This window comes from Chiloscyllium punctatum, chromosome 26 (genome assembly GCF_047496795.1).
Source record: "Chiloscyllium punctatum isolate Juve2018m chromosome 26, sChiPun1.3, whole genome shotgun sequence".
Taxonomy (NCBI): domain Eukaryota; kingdom Metazoa; phylum Chordata; class Chondrichthyes; order Orectolobiformes; family Hemiscylliidae; genus Chiloscyllium; species Chiloscyllium punctatum.
The window spans coordinates 76318845-76340002 of record NC_092764.1 but is presented as its reverse complement, the minus strand read 5'-3'; the positions used below and the strand labels follow the sequence as shown (position 1 = coordinate 76340002).

At 39.1% G+C, this 21158-nt stretch overlaps 1 protein-coding gene across 3 annotated transcripts in view; it reads left to right on the top strand.

Annotated features, from left to right (window-relative positions):
- Positions 1–21158, top strand: part of LOC140453186 (tapasin-related protein-like) — a 30276-nt gene that overhangs the window by 2365 nt on the left and 6753 nt on the right. For all 3 annotated transcript variants that reach the window (XM_072547683.1, XM_072547685.1, XM_072547684.1), the window contains exons 3-5: positions 156–458; positions 9342–9638; positions 14141–14254. In XM_072547683.1, coding sequence (XP_072403784.1) covers positions 156–458; positions 9342–9638; positions 14141–14254 — 714 coding nt within the window. The remainder of the gene's footprint in view (positions 1–155; positions 459–9341; positions 9639–14140; positions 14255–21158) is intronic.

Genomic DNA, 21158 nt, shown 5'->3' with positions numbered 1-21158 from the left:
TATGGAGTTTCTCGCCTTACGGAAGAAGGGATATTTCACCAATCATAAACGCCGCCGGCGGGCTTTAATTTCTTTGTTTGCTGGTACAACTTTTCCACTCGCCGCCGGCCTCCTGTAAATAAATGTTTTGTGTTTTTATTTTGTTTTTGCAACAGTTACCGCTGAAGTGAAGCAATTTCTGAGTCTGTCCAATGCGACCGCAGGAGAGACCGTGACTTTTCACTGCTCCTTCCCGCTATTCCGAGATATAAAACAAATCGTGGTGCACTGGTGGAAAGCCGGAGACCGGACATTCTTGAGCCCCAAACAGGATTCCCGGAGAGTGTTCCAGATTGAGAGCAAAGCCAGTGCTATTCTGCGCATTAACAACCTGCGTTTTGGAGACGCTGGCGTCTATTATTGCAGGGTGCAGGGTGAATATACTGGAAATGGAACTGGCATACGGCTAAATGTAAACGGTGAGTGATCACTTCCAGCAACATAGAGAGCAGTTAGAGGGACAGGAAGGTTGAAATAAGTGGACGGCTGGGAAGGATAATGCGAGTGATTATTAATTTCTCCCTGTTAGGGTACATTGAGATGCAAAGATGTGAAGGTCGGGTTAAAGGGATGTGCAGATTAAACCGATCCGCCACGGCGATAGGATGGCGCTCTGGGTTTGGGTGGGATGCTCTTCCGAGGGTCGGTATAGACTCGCGTCCGAGTGGCCGCTCTCCATACTGTCGGGATTCTATAACTCAGTGTTTGACTGAACACCCGGTGTGCAGCATGCTATTGTATCCGGGACAATGGGACCACAGTATTCCCCGACGTTACTCAGTGGCCGCGGGAAGTCGGTGCCGCAGTGCTGAAAATTCACAGCGAAAAGCTGAACTCAGGCAAATCGAGGTGAGGCGTGAACCAACAATTCCTGGCTAAGGAAGCCTGCGCCTTATCCATTAGCCCACTGCGGCCACCAAAAAACTGAACTTTCGGCAATTGTCAGCAGGGTTCAACAAGCGACCGCACGCTTCTGTTTTAATTGCTGTTTCGAAATCTTTTCCTGCATGAAATCAAATGCATTTTCAAAATGTACATTTCACAGTCTCCTCTCTGTTAGATTTCGCATCACTATCTGAGTATCACATCATCATTCACCTTCCATCCAGTGAAATCGCGAATTTATTCTCTAATATCCTCTACATGGGAATAAAATCTGCGAGTTTCGGATACGGTTCAGTCTTTTCACTGCTAATTCCTTGCCGGGGATTTCCGGAATGAAAATCCCGGACTTGCCAACACCAAAGCTAGATGTCTGCGGGTTGGAATTTTAAAAAAACTTTTGCTAGCCAATTTCAATCATTTGTGCAAGGAAAGTTGCAACATTTTCTGCAGATTGGGGTTTGGATATATTTGCCCGCGTTGAGTTACACTGCGCTGCATCTTAACTCGCCTGCATGAAATGGCGAAAAATTCACAGCTTTTGTCCAAAACCTATTGTTAGCGGCACTGTGAGGCCGTTATCAAAACGGGTTCGGGGTTAAACATATCTGAATAATATGGCGCGGGAAGGTGAAGAATGTTCGACTTTACAAGTTACCGTAGAGAGATTTTCTTCTCGTGACTGTCGAAACCAGTTAAGATTTTCTTTTTTTCTGGTTGGGTACATGGAGCGAAATGGTTGGTTTCTTTTTGAACGAGTTATTGCAGCTGGTCAACGAGATTATTCTCACGAACTCAATGTAAACGCACTCGGGAATCGGAAGGAGTTTCAAAGTAATTGCAACCAGATTGTGGTATTCCTCCGACCTTAGTCATTGCTCGACTGTCGAACATCAGGCACCGACTATATGGATTGTATCTGCCGCGCATCTGTTTTGATTTCATTTCTTTTTAACCGAGCTTTGTAACTTGGCGCAGGATCCCAGCATGGCCTATTTTACACAAAGGCTTGGAATTCAGATACTGTTCGTACAGAAAAAAATGTAATAGTGATTGTGTGTCCACTTTGCATCTCTGCCAGATTGTATTATCATTGAGATTATCCTTTGAACACAACTGTTTTGCGCCACTTCAGAATCTCCTGCAGCGGTCCTTGCCTGTTGCGAGTAGGCGCATATTTCTTTAATAATTCGCTGTAACAGTTGAGCGCCGCCGGAGGACATTCTGAACTGGTGCAATTGTTTTAAACGGATAATCTCAATTATAATATATCTTGGCAGAGATGCAAAGCGCGCACACAGAATCTCTATTGTATTTTGGCTGTACGTACAGTAACTGAACGGTTATCCTGTGTGTAAAATGGACCATGAAGGATCCTGCGCCAAGTTACAAATCTCGGTTAAGGTGGGAGGGGAAAGATTTAAAAGGAACGTAATGGGGATACGTTTTAACGTAGAGGCTGGTGGTGTATGGAATGAGCTGCCAGAGGAAGTGGTGGAAGCGGGTACAATTAGAACATCTAAAAATCACCTGAATAGGTATATGAATAGGAAGGGTTTACAGGGATATAGACCAAATGCTAGCAAATGGGACTAGATTAATTTAGGACATCTGGTCGGCATGGACGAGTTGGACCGAAGGGATTGTTTCCATGCTGTAAATGACACTGTGACCATCCAAATAATTGTATTAAAATTATCACATTAAGAAACACTGAAACTCCAGGATTATAAATGAGACCATTCCCTCCCCAAAACACGAAGCTGCGGCTATTAATCGGGAGTGATTGACAGTGGGTGAACCGCCCCGTGAATAAAAGGTTATGAACTGCTTCGCTTGTGGAGAATGGTCACTGGACTCGAAACGTTCAGTGTATTTTCTCTCCACAGATGTTGTCAGTCCTGCTGAGTTTCGCCAGCAATGTTTCCTTTTGTTTCAGATCTTCATCCGCAGTCCTTTGTTTTATTTATTTGAAAGGCTTGTTCGCCACGTCTGAGCGTGTCTGTATATGGTCTAAGTGAAACGCCGATTAGTGTCCAATCTAGATAACAAATACTTCGAACCCCTGAAAAGCCAGAGATCATGACTGTCAAAGTAGAATATTTAGTATCTAAGTGGTATAAACGTTTAACCATTCAGCTTCGTGTCAAATGTACGTTCCTCCCGAATTGTTAACAATTCAGAGGGTTCATCCCTAGCCGCTCGCTTAACCTTCGCGGTTCTAAGCCTGACCCAACTCCGGAGGAAGAGTTCAGATGAGAAGATAATAATAGAGTAAGAAAACTCAAGGTTTGATTTTGAGACCTTGGAGCTTTAAACGTTGTTCGAATCAGCGGTAGACTAGCTATTTAATTTCTGATCTACGCTGTTTCCTATAACTTATTATCTAAGCTAACAACCAGCTTTTTTTAAAAAAAAGGAAGTTCGCTTTCATTATGAGCTGTAATATTGGTTTGGCTTAATATGCGATCACGTAACCAGCCCCAAATCCACCCTCCATTATAAATGTGGGATGTGATGAGTTTGATCCGGTTTTTAAGTTTTATCGGCAGGTTCAAAATGTTGAGTCTTCAATTGGCGGACTCAATATTCAACCCAGTCATAGAGTCACAGAGATGTACTGCACGGAAACAGACCCTTCGGTCCAACTCGTCCATGTCCACAGGATATCCTAACCTAATCTAGTCCCATTTCGTCAAAATCCCTCTCAACACGTTCTATTCATTTACTCATCCAGATGCCTTTTAAATGTTACTATTAGTCTCTATGTCATGGCTGCAAGTTAGTGTTGAAGTGAATAATGTTTCACGTTACTGAAAGTGAATTATTTATAGAAAAGAGATTCCGTAGATAGAACGGTGAAAATGCTCACTTAGGCGATGTTAAAAATAAAGACTCAAAAGTTGATAAGGACTACCAAATAGAAGCTGGCTGGAAGCCCTTGATGCTTTCACCCCACTCTACGATTCAACAAGATCCCGCCTGATCTACACCAAAGACACCTTCATACAAATTCCGATTATCCCTTGGCCTTGATCCAATAACCATTTATTCCCTTGGTACCATGGGGTTATTGATCTCAATCTTAACTACATTCAACCACTGGGCATCCACTGCCTTTAGGAAAGTGGCTGACCTTTTTTCAGACACGTCAGCGGGGATGTACGCTTTATACCTTAAAATATTTTGCACGTTTCAATTAGATCAACGATCAGTCTTCCCAATTCTGGGCAGTAAAGGATGAGTCTACTCAATGTCTTCAAATGACAATTCCCTTCTTCTGTTGTAAACCTTAGTATCCTTATTTAATTAAAAAGTCCAAAACTACACACAAAACTTCAGTTTAGAGGAATAACTACCATGGGAATAACTTTATACTGCACATAGTCTTTCACCTGCTATGTTCTTGCTCACTCACCTAACTTGTCCACCTTTTCTCTTGCAACTTTCTCGTGTTCTCTTCCCTGCTCAATTCCCCATCTAGCCTTTTTATCATCATCAAACTTGGACAATTTATATTCAATTCCCTCATCTAAATAACTAATATACATCCTTAATAGCTGAGGATCAAGTTTTGATCCTTGTGGAACCCTCTTCGCTACAGCTTGCCAAACTAAAAATCATAGATTCCTCACAGTGTGGAAACAGGTCATTCAGCCCAACAAGTCCACACCAAACCTCCTAAGAGCATTGCACACAGACCCATCCTCCTACCCTATAACCTTGCATTTCCTATGGCTAATGTATCTAATCTGCACATTCCTGAACACTATGGGCAATTTAGCCTGGACAATACACCCAAGCTGCACTTCATTGGCCTGTGGGAGGAAACCAGAGTGTCCAACTGAAACCCACACAGACACAGGATGAATGTGCAAACTACACACAGACAATCACTCAACTTTGGAATTGAACCTGGGTCCCTGGCACTGTGAAGCAGCAGTGCTAAAAACTGAGCCACAATGCTACCCTTTTTCCGAATACGTTTTCTTTCCATCATTCAATTCTCAATCCATGCTCATATATGACATCAAACTTTATAAGTATTAAGTTAGTTTAATAACCTGCATACCACCTTTATTGAGTACATCTTGGAAATCTCAAAACAAAAACTAACCAACAACTAGAACAATCTTCCTGATTATATCCTCAAAAAGATGTTAACAGGAGCCATTCCCTGTCATTCTGTGTCAACTATGCTGAATCATATGATTTTCTAAGAGCTCAATTACCCTTCCTCTAATAATAGCATCTAGCATTTTACCTATGAATATTCAATTATTTGGCCCTTAGCCCCTTTGTTTTATCCCTTGCCTCTTTCTTAAGTAATCAAGTTTATGTCAGCTGCCTACTGATTCCTGTGAATTATATTTAATTTAAGAATTCTGTAAGAAAAAAGTAATGCATCTATGATCTGTGCTGCTACCTCTTTTAAAACTGTCTTATGCAGACTTTCAGGAACAGGGGATTAATGATCTCTTATTCCCAATAGGTTTTGTACTTATATCGATTTCTTTTCATTTCCTAATTTTTACAAGACATTTGGTTGCCCATTTTTGCAGCTTTATTTTTGGCTGATGCTGTGGAGAAATATGCATTGTATCTGTTTAATGCCTCTGTCATTTCCTCATTCCACATTATACTTCCATTTGTTTCTGCTTCCAGTAGGTCTACATTTACATTTTCTGATTCCTTTCTCGAAGTCTTGTGGTGCAATGGCAGCTTCCTTGCCTCTGGGCCAGATTCTTCTGGTTCAATTTGCACTCCATGTCTTGATGGCAAGCAAGGTGTATTCGTAAGATAGCTAAGTGTATGAGCATCAACTTGTACATCCTTTCAGCACATGCCAATGAGATGCAGTAACAGCAAGAGAGATCCCTGTTCAGCTGTCTGATCACACATCCATGTGAAGGAGAGAAACCTGGAACCTCCACCATAGTTCTGTGCATGTTGCCACAGCAACTTAGCCTCCTTGTGGAATGGTTGGTTCAGTTGGCTGTTGATCTGTCTGATGTTAAAAGCTTTGTGTCAATTGAAATTATGTCTAGACTGGATTCAGAATCACCCTTCTTGTCATATTCATGATGGAAATCATACTGCTGTGTATCAGACCTGACATCAAGTAGAAAATGCAAGAAGTAACACCTCTTTCTATCAACTTTCTACAGAAGCATTCTCAATCTTTTAAAAAAAAATGTATCTAGCAAGTATCTGGGAATCTTTGACCGAATCAATTTCTTGGGTCTCTTTATATCCTTATAATATCTTTCCAACTTTCATGTCTGCTGCTCATTTTAATGCTGGGCCAGCATTTACTGCCCATCCCTTGAGAAGGTGGTGGTGAGTCGCCTTCATCGACCATGGCACTCCATTGGCATGAGTCACCAAAATGCCACTGGGAGGGGGTTTCATGATTTTAATCCAGCAACACTGAAAGAATTGCAATATATTTCACCAATGGATGGTGAATGGAGTGGAATTTGCAAGTAGTCTTGTTTCCATGTATTGCTGAAATTGCCCTTTTAGGTGGTAGTGGTCACAGGTTTAGAAGGTGCTACCTAAGGGCCTTTGGCAAGTTGTTGCAGTGCATCTGGTAGATGGTACACATTTACACTACTGAGCATTTGTTATAGGGCGGGTGAATATTTGTGAATGTTGTGCCAATCAAGAGGAGTGCTTGGTTTTGAATGGTGTCAAAACTCTTGAGTGTTGTTGGTGCTTAAGTCATTCAGGATGATGGGATGTATTTAACCACACTCCTGACTTGTGCCTTGTTGATAGTGGGCAAGCTTTGAGGATTGAGGAAGTGAGTTACTTGATGTAGTATGCACAGCCACTGCATTTATATGGCTCCCCTGAGCAACTCGTGCAGTGTGTCCTGGAGCTGAGATGACTGATTTTCAACAAGCAGAAGCATCTTCCTTTATGTTAGGTCTGACTCCAACTAGTGGCAACTTTTCCACCAAGTCCCTTTGATTTGCATATTGTTAGGGTTCCATGATGCCAAACTGAGGATAAAATGGAGCAAAAGCAGAAATTGCTGGAAAAGCTTAGCAGATCTGACAGCAAATTCCATTCCAAACCATTCACCATCCATTGGTGAAATATATTGCAATTCCTTCAGTGTTGCTGGATTAAAATCATGAAACCCCCTCCCAGTGGCATTTTGGTGTACTCATGCCAATGTTTCAAGTCGAGTGATGCTTCATCGGATTGTTCTGTTCATGTTCTGAGGAAGGGTCACTTGATGCAAAATGTTAACTTTGATTTCTCTCCACAGATGCTACCAGACTTGCTGATCTTTTCTAGCAATTTCCATTTTGTCTCTTATTTACAGCATCCACAGTTTTTCCAGTTTTTACTGAGTCTAATGTAGCCTTGTTGTAAAGAGCAATCACTCTCACTTCAACTCTGGAATTCAGCTTTTTTGTCTACTTGAACTAGGGCTGTAATGCTCGTGTTGAAGCTGTACTGAATCAGACTTGCATTTCCAGTGTCATAACATTTAGTGTAGCTTCCAAAATTGACATTAGCCACCTTATCCTGCAACCTATGTAGTTTAGCTTAAGATTCATTTTGGATTTAACTTTCATCAAGATAAAATTGATCACTGTATGGTCGCTCTTTTCTGAAGGTTTCTTTGTTGCAAAATTATTATTTAACTGTCCCATTTCACAATATTGCATTAAGAATAGCCTGTTGTCCAGTTGATTCATTTATGTTAATGGAACAGGATGGAAATCTTCCAATTTGGGCACCCAGTGCTAACATCAAACAGTCCCACATCAGTGTCCACTAAAAAAAATTCAAATTTCAAATTCAAATTCCATCTTTTATCATGCTTTCAGGTTATTTATCCCTAATTTAGTAAGCAGGTCAGAGTCTAGGAATTCTGCAAAGAATAATTCATCCCCTGCCTTTTGAAAGTCAGATCTGTGATGGAATACTCCCCACCTACCTCAATGAGTGCAATTCCAACCACACTCTAGAAACTTGATACCATCCAGGGCAAAGCAACCTGCACGAATCGCACCACATCCACAAGCATTCAGAGACTCCACACAATGCTCACTCTATAATATGTTCAAGATGCACTGCATAAATTTATCAAAGATCCTTCAGTAGCATCTTCTAAATCCATTTGCACCACTATCTGCAAAGGCAATGGAACAATTCTACCTGCAAGTTTCTACCTAAGCCAACCACCATCCAGGCTTGGAAATATATCACTGTTCCTTCTCTGCCACTAGGGCAAAATCTGAAATTCTTTCTCCAAAATGATAGGCCCACTTATACTTCATGGACTGCAATGGTTCAAGAAGGCAGCTCATCGCCACCTTCTCAAAGACAACTAAGGACAGCCACTAAAGGATGGCCAGCCAGCAATGCTTACGTTCAACAAACAACTAAAAAGAAATACAAACATGCACATGTTCTAGTTTGCCGAAATGAGCTGTTCCTGTACTGTAGCCTGCCATGTTGGTTTTTCTATTGGGACCTTTTCTACAGTAATATATGCCAGATTTTGAAATTAGTAATGATTATTTTTGTTGAAACCTATTCCAGGGGGAAAAATGCTAGAATTATTCTTTTTTTAATCCCAGAAAATTCAGCAATATAAAATAGAATAATACAATGGTTATAGAATAATAGATGGCCATTCATCTTGATGTCAGTGCCAGCTCTCTGCAATAGAAATTCTCACAACCCTCCCCTGTCAGGCCTGCAATGCTTTTGTTTCTACAAATTGAAACAAACTAAATTATATACTCCATGCAAACAGCTAACATTGTGATTATCATTCTCCCTTTTCAGTTAAGAAATGATTGTGCTAAAGTAACCTGACAGTTAGCCTGAACAATGGTTTTCACAAAACACTTCAAATAAATTCAATTATATTCTGAGTGGATATTCTCTGTGAGCATTTTCACAGGCACCATTGGATAGTCATTTGAAACATGACTCATTTAACTTTCCCTACTTCGTCTCAGAGGTATTTGTAATCAACCAGTTCAGAGATGTCATGACATACTCTGGAGAAGATAGGACTTGAACACCGGCCAATTATAATCCTACAAAGTGGCACAAATTAATCCAATGCAGACCAAAGATTGAACCAGCAAATAAATATTCGCTCAGTACATTCTTGTATAATCCCCTTTTTTGTATGCAGTCTTATTACACTGCAGTGTGATGCAAATACCCCAAGTTTCTATTTAATGTTCTGTCAGAATTTTTGCAACACCCAGGCTCCGAAAATTAATACAAAATAATTCACAATCATATCAAAAACTGCAGATTCTATGAAGCAATTATTAGATAAAGAACAACTACACTGATGTGAAGCAGTGCCCAATGAAATGTACACTATATATGCTCTAACTTGGAAATTAAGAAGCTTTTTTTAAATTGTTCTATAGCTTCTCCGCATCCTCTGAAAATTATTCCGAAGTTTTCTGCAAATGGCACTCTAACGTGTATATGTAAAACGTCTGGGTTCTATCCCGACGATTACATGATTGCCTGGCGTAAAGATGATCAAAATGTTGAACGTGGAACAAAGACATCTGTAGAAAAGAATGCTGAAGGATTATTTGAAGCTACCAGTTATTTGGTAGAAACACAGCCGGCTCATTCTGGAACTGTTTATGTCTGTGAGGTATCACACTCTACCCTCAAGAATCCAACTTGGGTCAATTACACTGTTAGCATTCCAGGTAAGAACAATGCCTATTTAGTTGTGAAATTGAATATGTTGTGGCTTTGCTGCATTTGGTAGGAAGCATTTTCACCATAAATGTCTGAAAGGCAGTGAGTGCAGGGCTGGTGATTTTGAAATATTTGGTGGAATTGATTGAGCCTGATGAGCTAGTGTGTCAATTGCAACTACTGCCCTCACTGATATGTTTTTCCCACCCATTTTAAAGCTTAATTTTACTCACTATATCTCTGTTGTAGAATCATCACAAGTGAACTGCAAAGTAAATTAAACAGCAGTTTGTTGATTACAAAAATGCATTTTGGGGAGAGTACCCTCAGATCATTTCAAAAGGCACTTCATCATTTCAAAGATTCCCTTGTATATTTATGGGACATTCTTGGGACATTTCATAGAGTCATAGAGTCAGAGAGATGTACAGCATAGAAACAGACCCTTCGGTCCAACCTGTCCATGCTGACCAGATATCCCAGCCCAATCTAGTCCTACCTGCCAGCACCCAGCCCATATCCCTCCAAACCCTTGCTATTCATCTACCCATCCAAATGCCTATTAAATGTTGCAATTGTTCTAGCCTCCACCACATACTCTGGCAGCTTATTCCATACACGTACCACCCTCTGCATGAAAAAGTTGCCCCTTAGGTCTCTTTTATATCTTTCCCCTCTCACCCTAAACCTATGCCCTCTAGTTCTGGACTCCCCAACCCCAGGGAAAATATTTTGTCTATTTATCCTATCCATGCCCCTCATCATTTTGTAAACCTCTTTAAGGTCATCCCTCAGCCTCCGACACTCTAGGGAAAACAGCCCCAGCCTGTTTAGCCTCTCCCTGTAGCTCAAATCCTCCAACCCTGTCAACATCCTTGTAAATCTTTTCTGAACCCTTTCAAGTTTCACAACATCTTTCCGGTAGGAAGGAGACCAGAATTGCAGGCAATATTCCAACAGTGGCCTAACCAATGTCCTGTGCAGTCACAACATGACTTCCCAACTCCTGTACTCAATACTCTGACCAATAAAGGAAAACATACCAATCGCCTTCTTCACTATCCTATCTACCTGCAACTCCACTTTCAAGGAGCTATGAATCTGCACTCCAAGGCCTCTTTGTTCAGCAACACTCCCTAGGACCTTACCATTAAGTGTATAAGTCCTGCTAAGATTTGCTTTCCCAAAATGCAGCACCTCGCATTTATCTGAAATAAATTCCATCTGCCACTTCTCAGCCCATTGGCACATCTGGTCCAGATCCTGTTGTAATCTGAGGTAACCCTCTTCGCTGTCCACTACACCTCCAACTTTGGTGTCATTCACAAACTTACTAACTGTACCTTTTGTCCTCGCATCCAAATCATTTATGTAAATGACAAAAAGCAATGTAATCATGTACTGCTATTCATACATGCAGCACCGTACATATGTGGCCCCATTACAAACTAAACCCATGGCCTCTATTCTATTATATTTCACTTTCTGACATCTAGAACATTTGATCCACCACTTTACTGTGATCTTACCAACATTTGATGTAATTCTGGTTTTTTAAAGTGAAGATAATACATCAAAAAGACCAACAAGTTCATTTGTCCAACTTGAACAAGAGAACAAGATGCATACTAACTTTCCTAATCAGTTCCCTAGCCCATCTCCATAACTCTCTATGGGTAATCAGAAATTTATCACTCTCTGTGTACTCAAAGACCAAGCTTCCACAACCCTCCTTGACAGAGAATTCCATGGATAATCAACTTCTGAGTAAAATAAAGTTTCTCTTCATCTCACAGCTAAGTGGCATTCACCCTTATTTTTAAATTGTGCCTCCTGATTCTAGACTCCCCAGCCAGGAGAATCATTTTAACCTTCTCTACCCTGTCTATCTTTTTAAGTATTTTGTAGGTTTCAGTTATATCACCTGTCCTTATGTGAAACTGTGGAATATATACCCAGTTTGCCCAATCTCTCTTCATAAGACAGTTCAGCTATCCTGGGAACAAGTCTGGTGACCCTTGTTTGTTTTCCCACTTTGGAAATATAATCTTTGCTGAGATAAGGAGTGGCACGGTAGCTCAGTGGTTAGCACTGCTGCCTCACAGTGCCAGGGACCCAGGTTCGATTTCAGCCTTGGGCAACTGTCTGTGTGGAGTTTGCAAATTCTCCCCATGTCTGCATGGGTTTACTCTAAGTGCTCCGGTTTCCTCCCACCATCACAAAGATGTGCAGGTTAGGTGAATTGGCCATGCTAAATTGCCAGAATGTTCAGGGATGTGTAGGTTAAGCGCATTAGTAAAGGGTAAATATAGGATAGGGGAATAGGTCTGGGTGGGTCACTCTACAGTGTTGGTGTTGAGTTGTGGGGACGAAGGGCCTGTTTCCACACCATAGGGATTCTAAGTCTTATTAAAAAAAGGAGACCAAAGCTGTACATGGTACTTCAGATGTGGTTTGTTTATAATTAATTAATTAATGGGATGAGGGTGTCACTGGCTGGACCAGCATTTAGTACTCATCCCTAATTTGAACTACATTCTTACATAATTAAAGCAAAGATTGACTGCCCTACTGCACAAATCCTCTTGCAATAAAGGCTAAGGTTCTTTTTGCCTTCATACAAGCTTGTTTGCTTGTTAACCTTCAGTGGATTTATTGACAGCGGATTTATTCATTTATTTCCTGTGACATAGTAGAGCAGCACTTCACAGGAGGCTCGAAAGCACTGAGGATGTCACCTAGAAAGGGGACAAGATATCTGCAAATTAAATTCCCAGCTCGACAAACATACCCATAACTATGACAATGGGCACCCAAGCCACACATCTTTATACAAACCTTGATAACCCACTTATTTCTACACTGACTAACACAGAAAATAATCTTAAATCCATGCCAGTGCATTACCTTCTTTACCATGTGCTTTAATTCTTCTAAGTTAATGCCTGTGTGGGACCTTACCAACAGCCTTCTGAAAATCCTAATGGACTACAAATATTGACTCCCTTTTACCAATTTTGCTTCTAAGATCCTCAAAATAAATCAACAAATTTGTCCGTGATGACGTGTGATCAAACACATAATTTTTATTTATGATTCTAGCACTTCCTGACTACTGATGTAAGGCTGATAGGTTTGCAGTCTAGGCAGATCTGATAATGAAGGTGATCAAATTACAAATGGAGAGATGAACATAATGAACTAAAGCCTCACTGTGCTGTTCATTCACAGTACATGGTTATCACTGACAATATTTATTTCAAATTACCTAGAAGGAGAAGAATAAGCTACATTAATCTAGGTCTATGTGTTGGCCAGACTGGGAAAGGACAGCAAATTTCCTTTTCTGAAAGACATTGGTGAACCAGCAAGGGTTTCATGACAATCCAGCAGTTACACATTGCTATTTTTGACTTTACATTTAATTAAATGAAAGTAAATTCTCAGCTGCTGTGGTGGAATTTAAATTCCTATTTCTATATCATTAGCCTGAGCTTAGTTGTCCACTATGCTCATTGCTGTACACAAATTGGCTGCATGTTTAAATGTTCTTAACAGGTTGGAAAGCACAGTCAAAATACCAAGGTTGCAACAGATACTGTATAAAAATGTAAGCTCTTTCATGAAGTAAGATAGATGGAAAAAAAGATTATCAAGAATTATCAAGAATATATCAAGGATATAAAGTTTATCAAGAATCCAAATTGATCATGCATTTTCCATTTAAATAATTAATGAGTCAATATTTGACTACTCTAGCATGTGTTAAGAAAATGTATTGTTGGACTGAAGCACACTGTAGTTACATTTCAAGTGACAAATAAAATTTTCAAGATCTATTCTGTTCAGAACTTCTACTGAAGTTATACTTGTGTTCTGCACAGACATCCTTACAATTGTTTTGGAAGTAGGAGCAAAAGTGTTTACAAGCAAATTCTACATTTTTTTGCTACATTGCAGCAAATGCAGTTTTCCAGCAGTATCATTATTTTTGCATTTTTTCATATTTGTGGATATTTTATTGTAGCTGAACAAAGATGAATGCTGTGGAGAAGGACATTTTCTTTGTTTGAGCATCAAATATATCTAAGTCAAATTTGGCGTGGATAAGATGCAGTGTGTAAAATTTTTACGCCATCTTTAGAAGAGCGCCATTATTAAAACAACTTTTCACTTTTATTCTTATGGATTATGTAATTGATATAACTAATCTATTGCTGTTCTGAACCAAACTGTGGACAGACTTGGCCTGCACCAACCACAACCTGGATTCAAATGTTCAAACTCACACCTGAGGTACTTCAGGAGTAACTTTATATGTTTGAAGTGCTGTTATGGTCCACATTGGAACTTTGGATGTGAAGGCTGGCTATGCTGTTACTGTTCAGGCAGCTAGTTCTCAATATCATCTGTAAATTGCTATCTGTATATTGCCATCCTAGAATTAAATAATAAACTGTTTTCTTCTAAAATGAAATACTTTTAAAAAAAATTTGTGTGTTTCTTGCAGGTTCTAGTTTCAGCAATTCTTTTCCTTGGTGGATCTACATCTGTATAGCAATATTTTCACTGCTTCTAATTATTATTGTACTGGTCATTTGTTGTAAATGCTGTAAACGTAAAGGTAAGGCAATCATTTAGTTATATTACAACTGTAACTTCTAGATTTAATATTAATGTGTAATGAAAATACACAAATGACAATAAGTTCAAAGGTTTTATCGTGGAGAAAGAAATGGAAACTAGAGAATGTAGAGCAATAAATTTCGATGTTTTGAGAAACAGTTCATAGAACTGAAGAGAAACTTCTGGAGGTCTTAGAGGATATAAAGGTGATAAATTTCCAAGACCTTGTCTAATGTATCCCAAAATATTGTGAGACACCTTGCAGAAATATTTGCAGTATCTATAACTATGGGTAAGGTGCTTAATGACTGGAGGGTGGCTAATGTTATACCTTAGTTTAAGAGGGGTTGTAAGGAGAAACTGGGAACTATAGATTTGAGTTGTGGGTAAGTTGTTAGAGGTCATTTTAAAAGATAGGATTTATGGACATTTGAAGAGGCAAATGTTGATTCAGGACAGTCAGTATGGTTCGGAGTGAGGAAAATTGTCTCTTACAAACTTGAATAAGCTTTTAGAGAAAGTTACTAAAAAGATTGATGAAGGCAAAGTAGTAGATGTTGATTACTAAGACATTAGTAAAGCCTTCAACTAGGTTCCACATGGTAGACTAACAAGCAAAGTTAGCTCACATAGGATTTGGGGTGAGCTTGCCAGTTGGATACATAATTGGCTTAATGGAAGGAGACAGAGAGTAGTGGTGGAAAGTTGTTTTTAGGAGGACTGTCACCAGTAGTGTTCCATTGGGATCGGTTTTGGGTTCCCTTTTGTTTGTCATTCATATAAATTACTTGGATGAGAATATAGAAGGCATGATTGTGGGCAACACCAAAATTGGTGTCGTTGTAGACAGCGAAGAAGATTTTCTAAGTTTACAAAAGGATTTGATCAAATGGATTTTATCTAAAACACATGTGCAGGGATAGTAACAGTCAGTTGTATCCTAAAGCTAGGCTGGATGGCTTTAACAACCTGCTTACGATGCTGGTCTATGGAAATATGATAATGTAATATTGAGGGCAGTCATCTCCTAAACATGTCATGCAACATCACCACAAGTTAGGCAGCTATTGTACAGCAGAATATTATTTCCGTGGAGAGAGACTTCAGAAGAATTCAATCAAATCTGAGTTTTGTGTATACAAATCAAAAATAGTTAACACATGGATATGACAGATAATTAGAAAGGCAAATAGAATTTAGATCTTGTCACAAGTGGTGTGGAGTAGAAAAATAGGGGCGTCTTGATGTAGCAGTACAGAGCACTAGTGAGACACTTGTACAATTTGGCTTCATTACTTCAGCAGGATGTTGGAGCAGGATGTTCTGTGGGTATCAAGAGTAATATCACTGTCAGCCATGTCACCCCCTCCCCCCCCCCTCCACTTCTCCCCAACCCCCCAAACCCCCTGTCTATACATCCAATTCTGTAAACACACAATCAATCATGGACATCTCTACAGACAGCCCAAAGTCTTACCATGATCTCCGATGTTACCAGACATCTTGATCTGTAGTCCTTACAATGGATGCTGTATTTAACTAAATTCCAATTTACTGATAACCACACTCATTCTCAGGTACTTCCCAGCTCTATCACATTAATTAACAAAAGCTTATCATGAAGGACCTTTTGGATGCAATCTATTCTTTTTACTGCTGTCATTATAAAAGATACTAATTTCTACCAATTATAATGAAATTTATCATTGCAGTTTCAATATAAAGTTAGTTTTATATATAAAGTTACTTAGTTACATCTACTGTTCTTTAACAAGACCAACAAATTGGGGACATCAAACCAACAGAACTTTTCTATTTTGCAGTTGCGAGTTGGTTCAAGGCAGAAGTTTCATTCTTGGGTGGGTCACCAACCCTCTTCCCTCACCATTTTATTTCAAATTCCTTTCACAAATGTTTCACCACCAACTAGCACATATTCAAACTCCACTGATAAGATGAAATTCATTCACTTTCACAGAATTCTGCATACAAAGCTGCGAAGCTACAATTGTTCAGTTTCCATTTTATAACCTCTCAGAGTTTGTTTGTTTACATCATTTGTTGCTCCATCTTCCCTGCTAATGAGGGAACCACTTTTTACTGCCTTTCTTTGGCTATTCAGAAGAATTCAATTAAATCCCAACATGGATGCTTGCAGGTTTACACTTCCAATTTCACACTACTCATATGTTTAATATATAATGACAATTATCCAAACAGTCTAGATTATTTTGGGAATATACTTTGTTTTTGGTTCTTGCTAAACTACAAACTTCTGGCTGGTTGTTACTGGACTTCTGTTACCTAGATTTTTCAAGGATGTTTTCATATCAAAAATGCTGTGTGCTTGGAACTGCCTGTCTACAGAAATCTAATTAAATCCCCCAAAGTTTGATATAGTAAAATTAAAACCACTACAGTTATTGTACGAATATATATGTGTCAGTGTACTTAGTGTAATTTATAACTACCTGAAAAACTTTTAACTCTTTCGGTTCAGTTACCTTCTTCTACTCTATGTTAGTGGAACTTTTATATCGGTTTGCTAAAAAGGTTTTCATCTGTACCTCTCTCAGGGATGCCAGACTGATGATACTTCCCTGTCTTCTCTCACTGAGGTATTTCCTTATCTTATCCAATGGCCCTGTATGGAAGCCACAAGTCTCGCTGTAAATATCTGCAATGTGCAACTGTCAACCATTTTTGGCCATCGTGTATCGGCACGGTGGCACAGTGGTTAGCACTGCTGCCTCACAGCACCAGAGACCCGGGTTCAGTTCCCGCCTCAGGCGACTGACTGTGTGGAGTTTGCACATTCTCCCCGTGTCTGCGTGGGTTTCCTCCAGGTGCTTCGGTTTCCTCCCACAGTCCAAAGATGTGCAGGTCAGGTGAATTGGCCATGCTAAATTGCCCGTAGTGTTAGGTAAGGGGTAGATGTAGGGGTATGGGTGGGTTGCGCTTCGGCGGGGCAGTGTGGACTTGTTGGGCCGAAGGGCCTGTTTCCACACTGTAAATAATCTAATCTAATCTAATCTAAAACGCCCTAGGCTGCCATCTTGTCAACTTTAGTTATGAACAGCCGCAATACAGGATATATTTGTAATAGATGAAGTAGAGAGAATATTTTTGTGCTTTAATCCTGGTATTGAAGTGTTGTTTTATGATAGAATGTTGAATAGGTTGGACGTTTGTCACTTGATTTTAGAAGAATGAAATTTGATGTAAATAAATCATGCACAATTCTGAGGGAAGTTTACAAAGTAGATGTTGAAAGGATATTACCCCACAGGAGAATTAAGAACAAGGGATGCAGTTTTATGAGTAATGGATCTCCCACTTCAAATGGAGATTAAGTAAATTTTGATTATCTGTCAGACCGTAATCTAATCGTTGGAATTCTTTGCTTAGAGAGTTTGGAAGTTGGATCATTGATTTTTAAGATTGAGTTAGACAGATGTTTGATCTGTGAGGCAGTCAAAAGTTAATGTCCATGGTCATCAGGAGTGTGGAGGATAATGATTTGTAATCAAGAAATGGAGTTCAAAATCTTAGTCAGATTAACCTTGATTTTTCTGAATGGTGCAGCAGGCTTGAGATACCGAACATTGTTGTAATGAGGGGGTGGGTGTTTGTATCCCCACCATCTGCCTGCAACCTCATGCTACGCCTAGGGTTCCCTTTCCATTTATTTTTCAAACAGTTTTTAATCCTTTTGCTCAAAGTCTTACCAAAGAATTCTAAGTGTTTGAAACTGTTTCTGAACTTTTAAAATATTTGTTGCTGATAGTGACATTGTCCTTAATTCTTCCTTTCCGTCTAAGTTACATATATTTTCCTCTCCCCCCATTACCAGCCTTTCCCAACTATTTGACTCCACATTTTCTTGTAAATAATTATGCAGATGAATTCATGACAGGACTTCCAGTGCAATTTAAAAAAAATTGGTTCTTCATTCTTCAGAAAACTGTTTTACTTATGATGCTTGCAATTAAACCAACTCTAGCCTCTTGTTTGTTGACCTATAGACCTTCAAGCACTGGATTACTGAATTCATCTTCATTATTCACTGAATCTTTAAGGCTTCAGCACAAAATGTTGCATTCAAGAAGGTTACATCCAATTTCAGAATGAATATGTATGTTATCTTGAGCAATTCCTTATTGTAAATATTATCTTTGATTCAATCCTGTTGCTATGTTAAAATAGGCTCCTTTCAGTCTAAGCATACAGTTCTATCTCTTAGGGTATTGTTTTCTCCCTCTTGTCTCCAACTCTTTTCTATCTTTACTGATTTGACTGTCTTTGTAAGATACTGCAGTAGTTATTTACCTACTGAATTTGCATATATGTTTACCTAATTTCCTGATAAGTGAACATTCACACTGAAACCTCTTCATTAAACATCATTTTGTTGAAATACGCACTCGAAGCATTTCCTTAGTTGTTAACTGATTCATTCTAATAACTGAGATTGTGGAACTCACTACCTCTGGTTAGTCTTTGCTTCCTCTTAAAAAACAGAAGCACTTGAAAGTCAAGCTTCACATTGACTAATTGCTACTTCCTTAAACTGGATTGATTCACTTTTACTGACCCCAACATTAGTTGTATCCTACACCAAGTCTTAATGCGTAAATTTCTTTCACCAATTTATAAAGTGTTCTGTCTTCGGTCACAATATAATTCTTAAATTCTATTTTGCATTCCTTCAGGTTATGAAATAAAAATCCTATGAGTGAGTAAAATTGGAAGCCGTATACCATAGGTTTGTTTGAAATTACAGATGATTTATTTCAGCTGTTAATTCATTTTTCAGTCAAAATCTGTTCAATCAAAAATATCCAATGCTCCATTTAACATTGGCTCATAGCTCAAAATGTCACAAGTTAATCATAATCAATTAATTATAATTAATCTAGTCTGATTTTTAGTTTTAGTCTTCTGCAGAGGACTGTTTAGAGTTGGTTAAGTATATTCAAGGGAGTGAGAGACAGATTTAAATCAATGAGGGAATCAAGGGTTTGAGTGATGACATTAGCTGGCAAACTCCAAAAGAACCTGCAAACACAGGGAGATCATGTGTAGATGATCGCGCAAAGGTATCCTTCATCTCCCACATACGGCCTGAGCAAATCTGCATTATGCAAAGACAGTCCTGCTAATTGATGGCTGCATTTTGAGTAATGTCCTGAAGTGTTGGTTGTGGCCATGCATTCTGAACTATGGAACACATTACATCAGCCCGCTCACTAAGTTCTGTTTACTATCTAGCATTTCTGGAGTCCCTTGAATGGATAGCCAAGCCAGATATCACAATACAGGTTTGTCCCATTGTGTAATAATAGCAGCTATATGGGGAACTTTAAGAATATTGGCCACCATGTCCTTGATTCATGTTTGGAGAAATTTTAATGCTTAAAAGATACTTTAGTAGCGTAGATGAGGTTTTTAAATAATTGGTTCTTTTCATGTAGATGTTAGTTTTTTATTTTTTCATGCATGTAATATGACTAATAAGGCCAGCATTTGAGGCCCGTCCCTTTTTGCTCATGATAAACTGGTAGCATACTACATTTTTGAACTGCTGCAGTCTATTATATATAGGCATACTACTGCTTTTTAGAACAGAGTTCCAGGATCTTGATCTAGTAACAATGATATAATTCCAAGACAGGATGATGTGGAGGGATACTTCCAGGTAGTGTTCTTAAAGGCCTTTTACCTTGTCCTTATTGATTGTAAAAGTTGCAGGTTTGGATGGTGCTGTTGAGTTGCTGAATGTATTTTTCATATTGTACACACTGTTGTTTCCAGTTTATGGTGCACACATTATTGATGATACGGGGAGTGAATGTTCAGATTGGTGATTGGGCTAATGAACTGGCTTACTTGTCCTGGATTGTGGTACATTTCATGAGTGATAATGTGGCAACGCACATTCAAATAAGTAGAGAATATTCTATCACTTTCCTGAATTGTGATATGCAGGCAGTGAGACAGGCTTTGGGGAGTTAGGAGAGGAGCTCCTTGCTGCAGACTTCTGAGCCTCTGATCTGCTCTTCTAGCTACAGTATTTACATGAATGGTGCAACTCAATTTCTGGTAAATATTAACTTTTAGGTTGTTGGTAGTGGGACATTATCTAATGCTAATGCCTTTATATTTCAAAGGGGAATGGTTAGATGCTGTCTTATTGAAAATGTCAGGATTCACACAACATCACGTTATAATCCAACAGATTCATTTGAAATCATAAGCTTTCACAGTGCTGCTTCTTTGTCAGCTGGAGACTTCACTTTATGAAGGGACAGCATTCCAAAAGCTTGTGATTTCAAATAAACCTTTTGTACCATAACTGGTGTCTTGTGATTACTGACCTTGTCCATTCCAGTCCAACACTGGCACCTCTACATTATTGGAGATAGTCATTGATTGGCATTTGTGTAATATGACTATTACTTGCCACTTACTAATCCAAGTCTGAATGTTACATCTGTTAAAATGGAAATGTTACTTCTTTCTGCAGATTAAACATATTGATAAATGGTTTGTAGGTTAATGTATGCATTCATAACTATGCATAAAAACAAAATGCTGTTGAAACTCAGCAGGTCTGACAGCTTCTGTGGGGAGAGAAAAAGTTAAATGCTTTAATCCCAGTATGACTCTTCAGAAGTTCTGAGGCCAGTCATGTCAGACTTAAAACATTAACTCTGTTTTTCTCTCCACAGATGCTACCAGATCTTTTGAGTTTCTTCAGCACATTTTGTTTACACTTCAGGTTTACCAGCGTCCATACTGTTTTGCTTTTGTTTGAAGCTATGCAATGGCTACATTTTCTGTTTTGTAATAAGCCAAGTATAAGCATCACTTCTCTTGAAATTGTGTTTTGGGATCTTTTA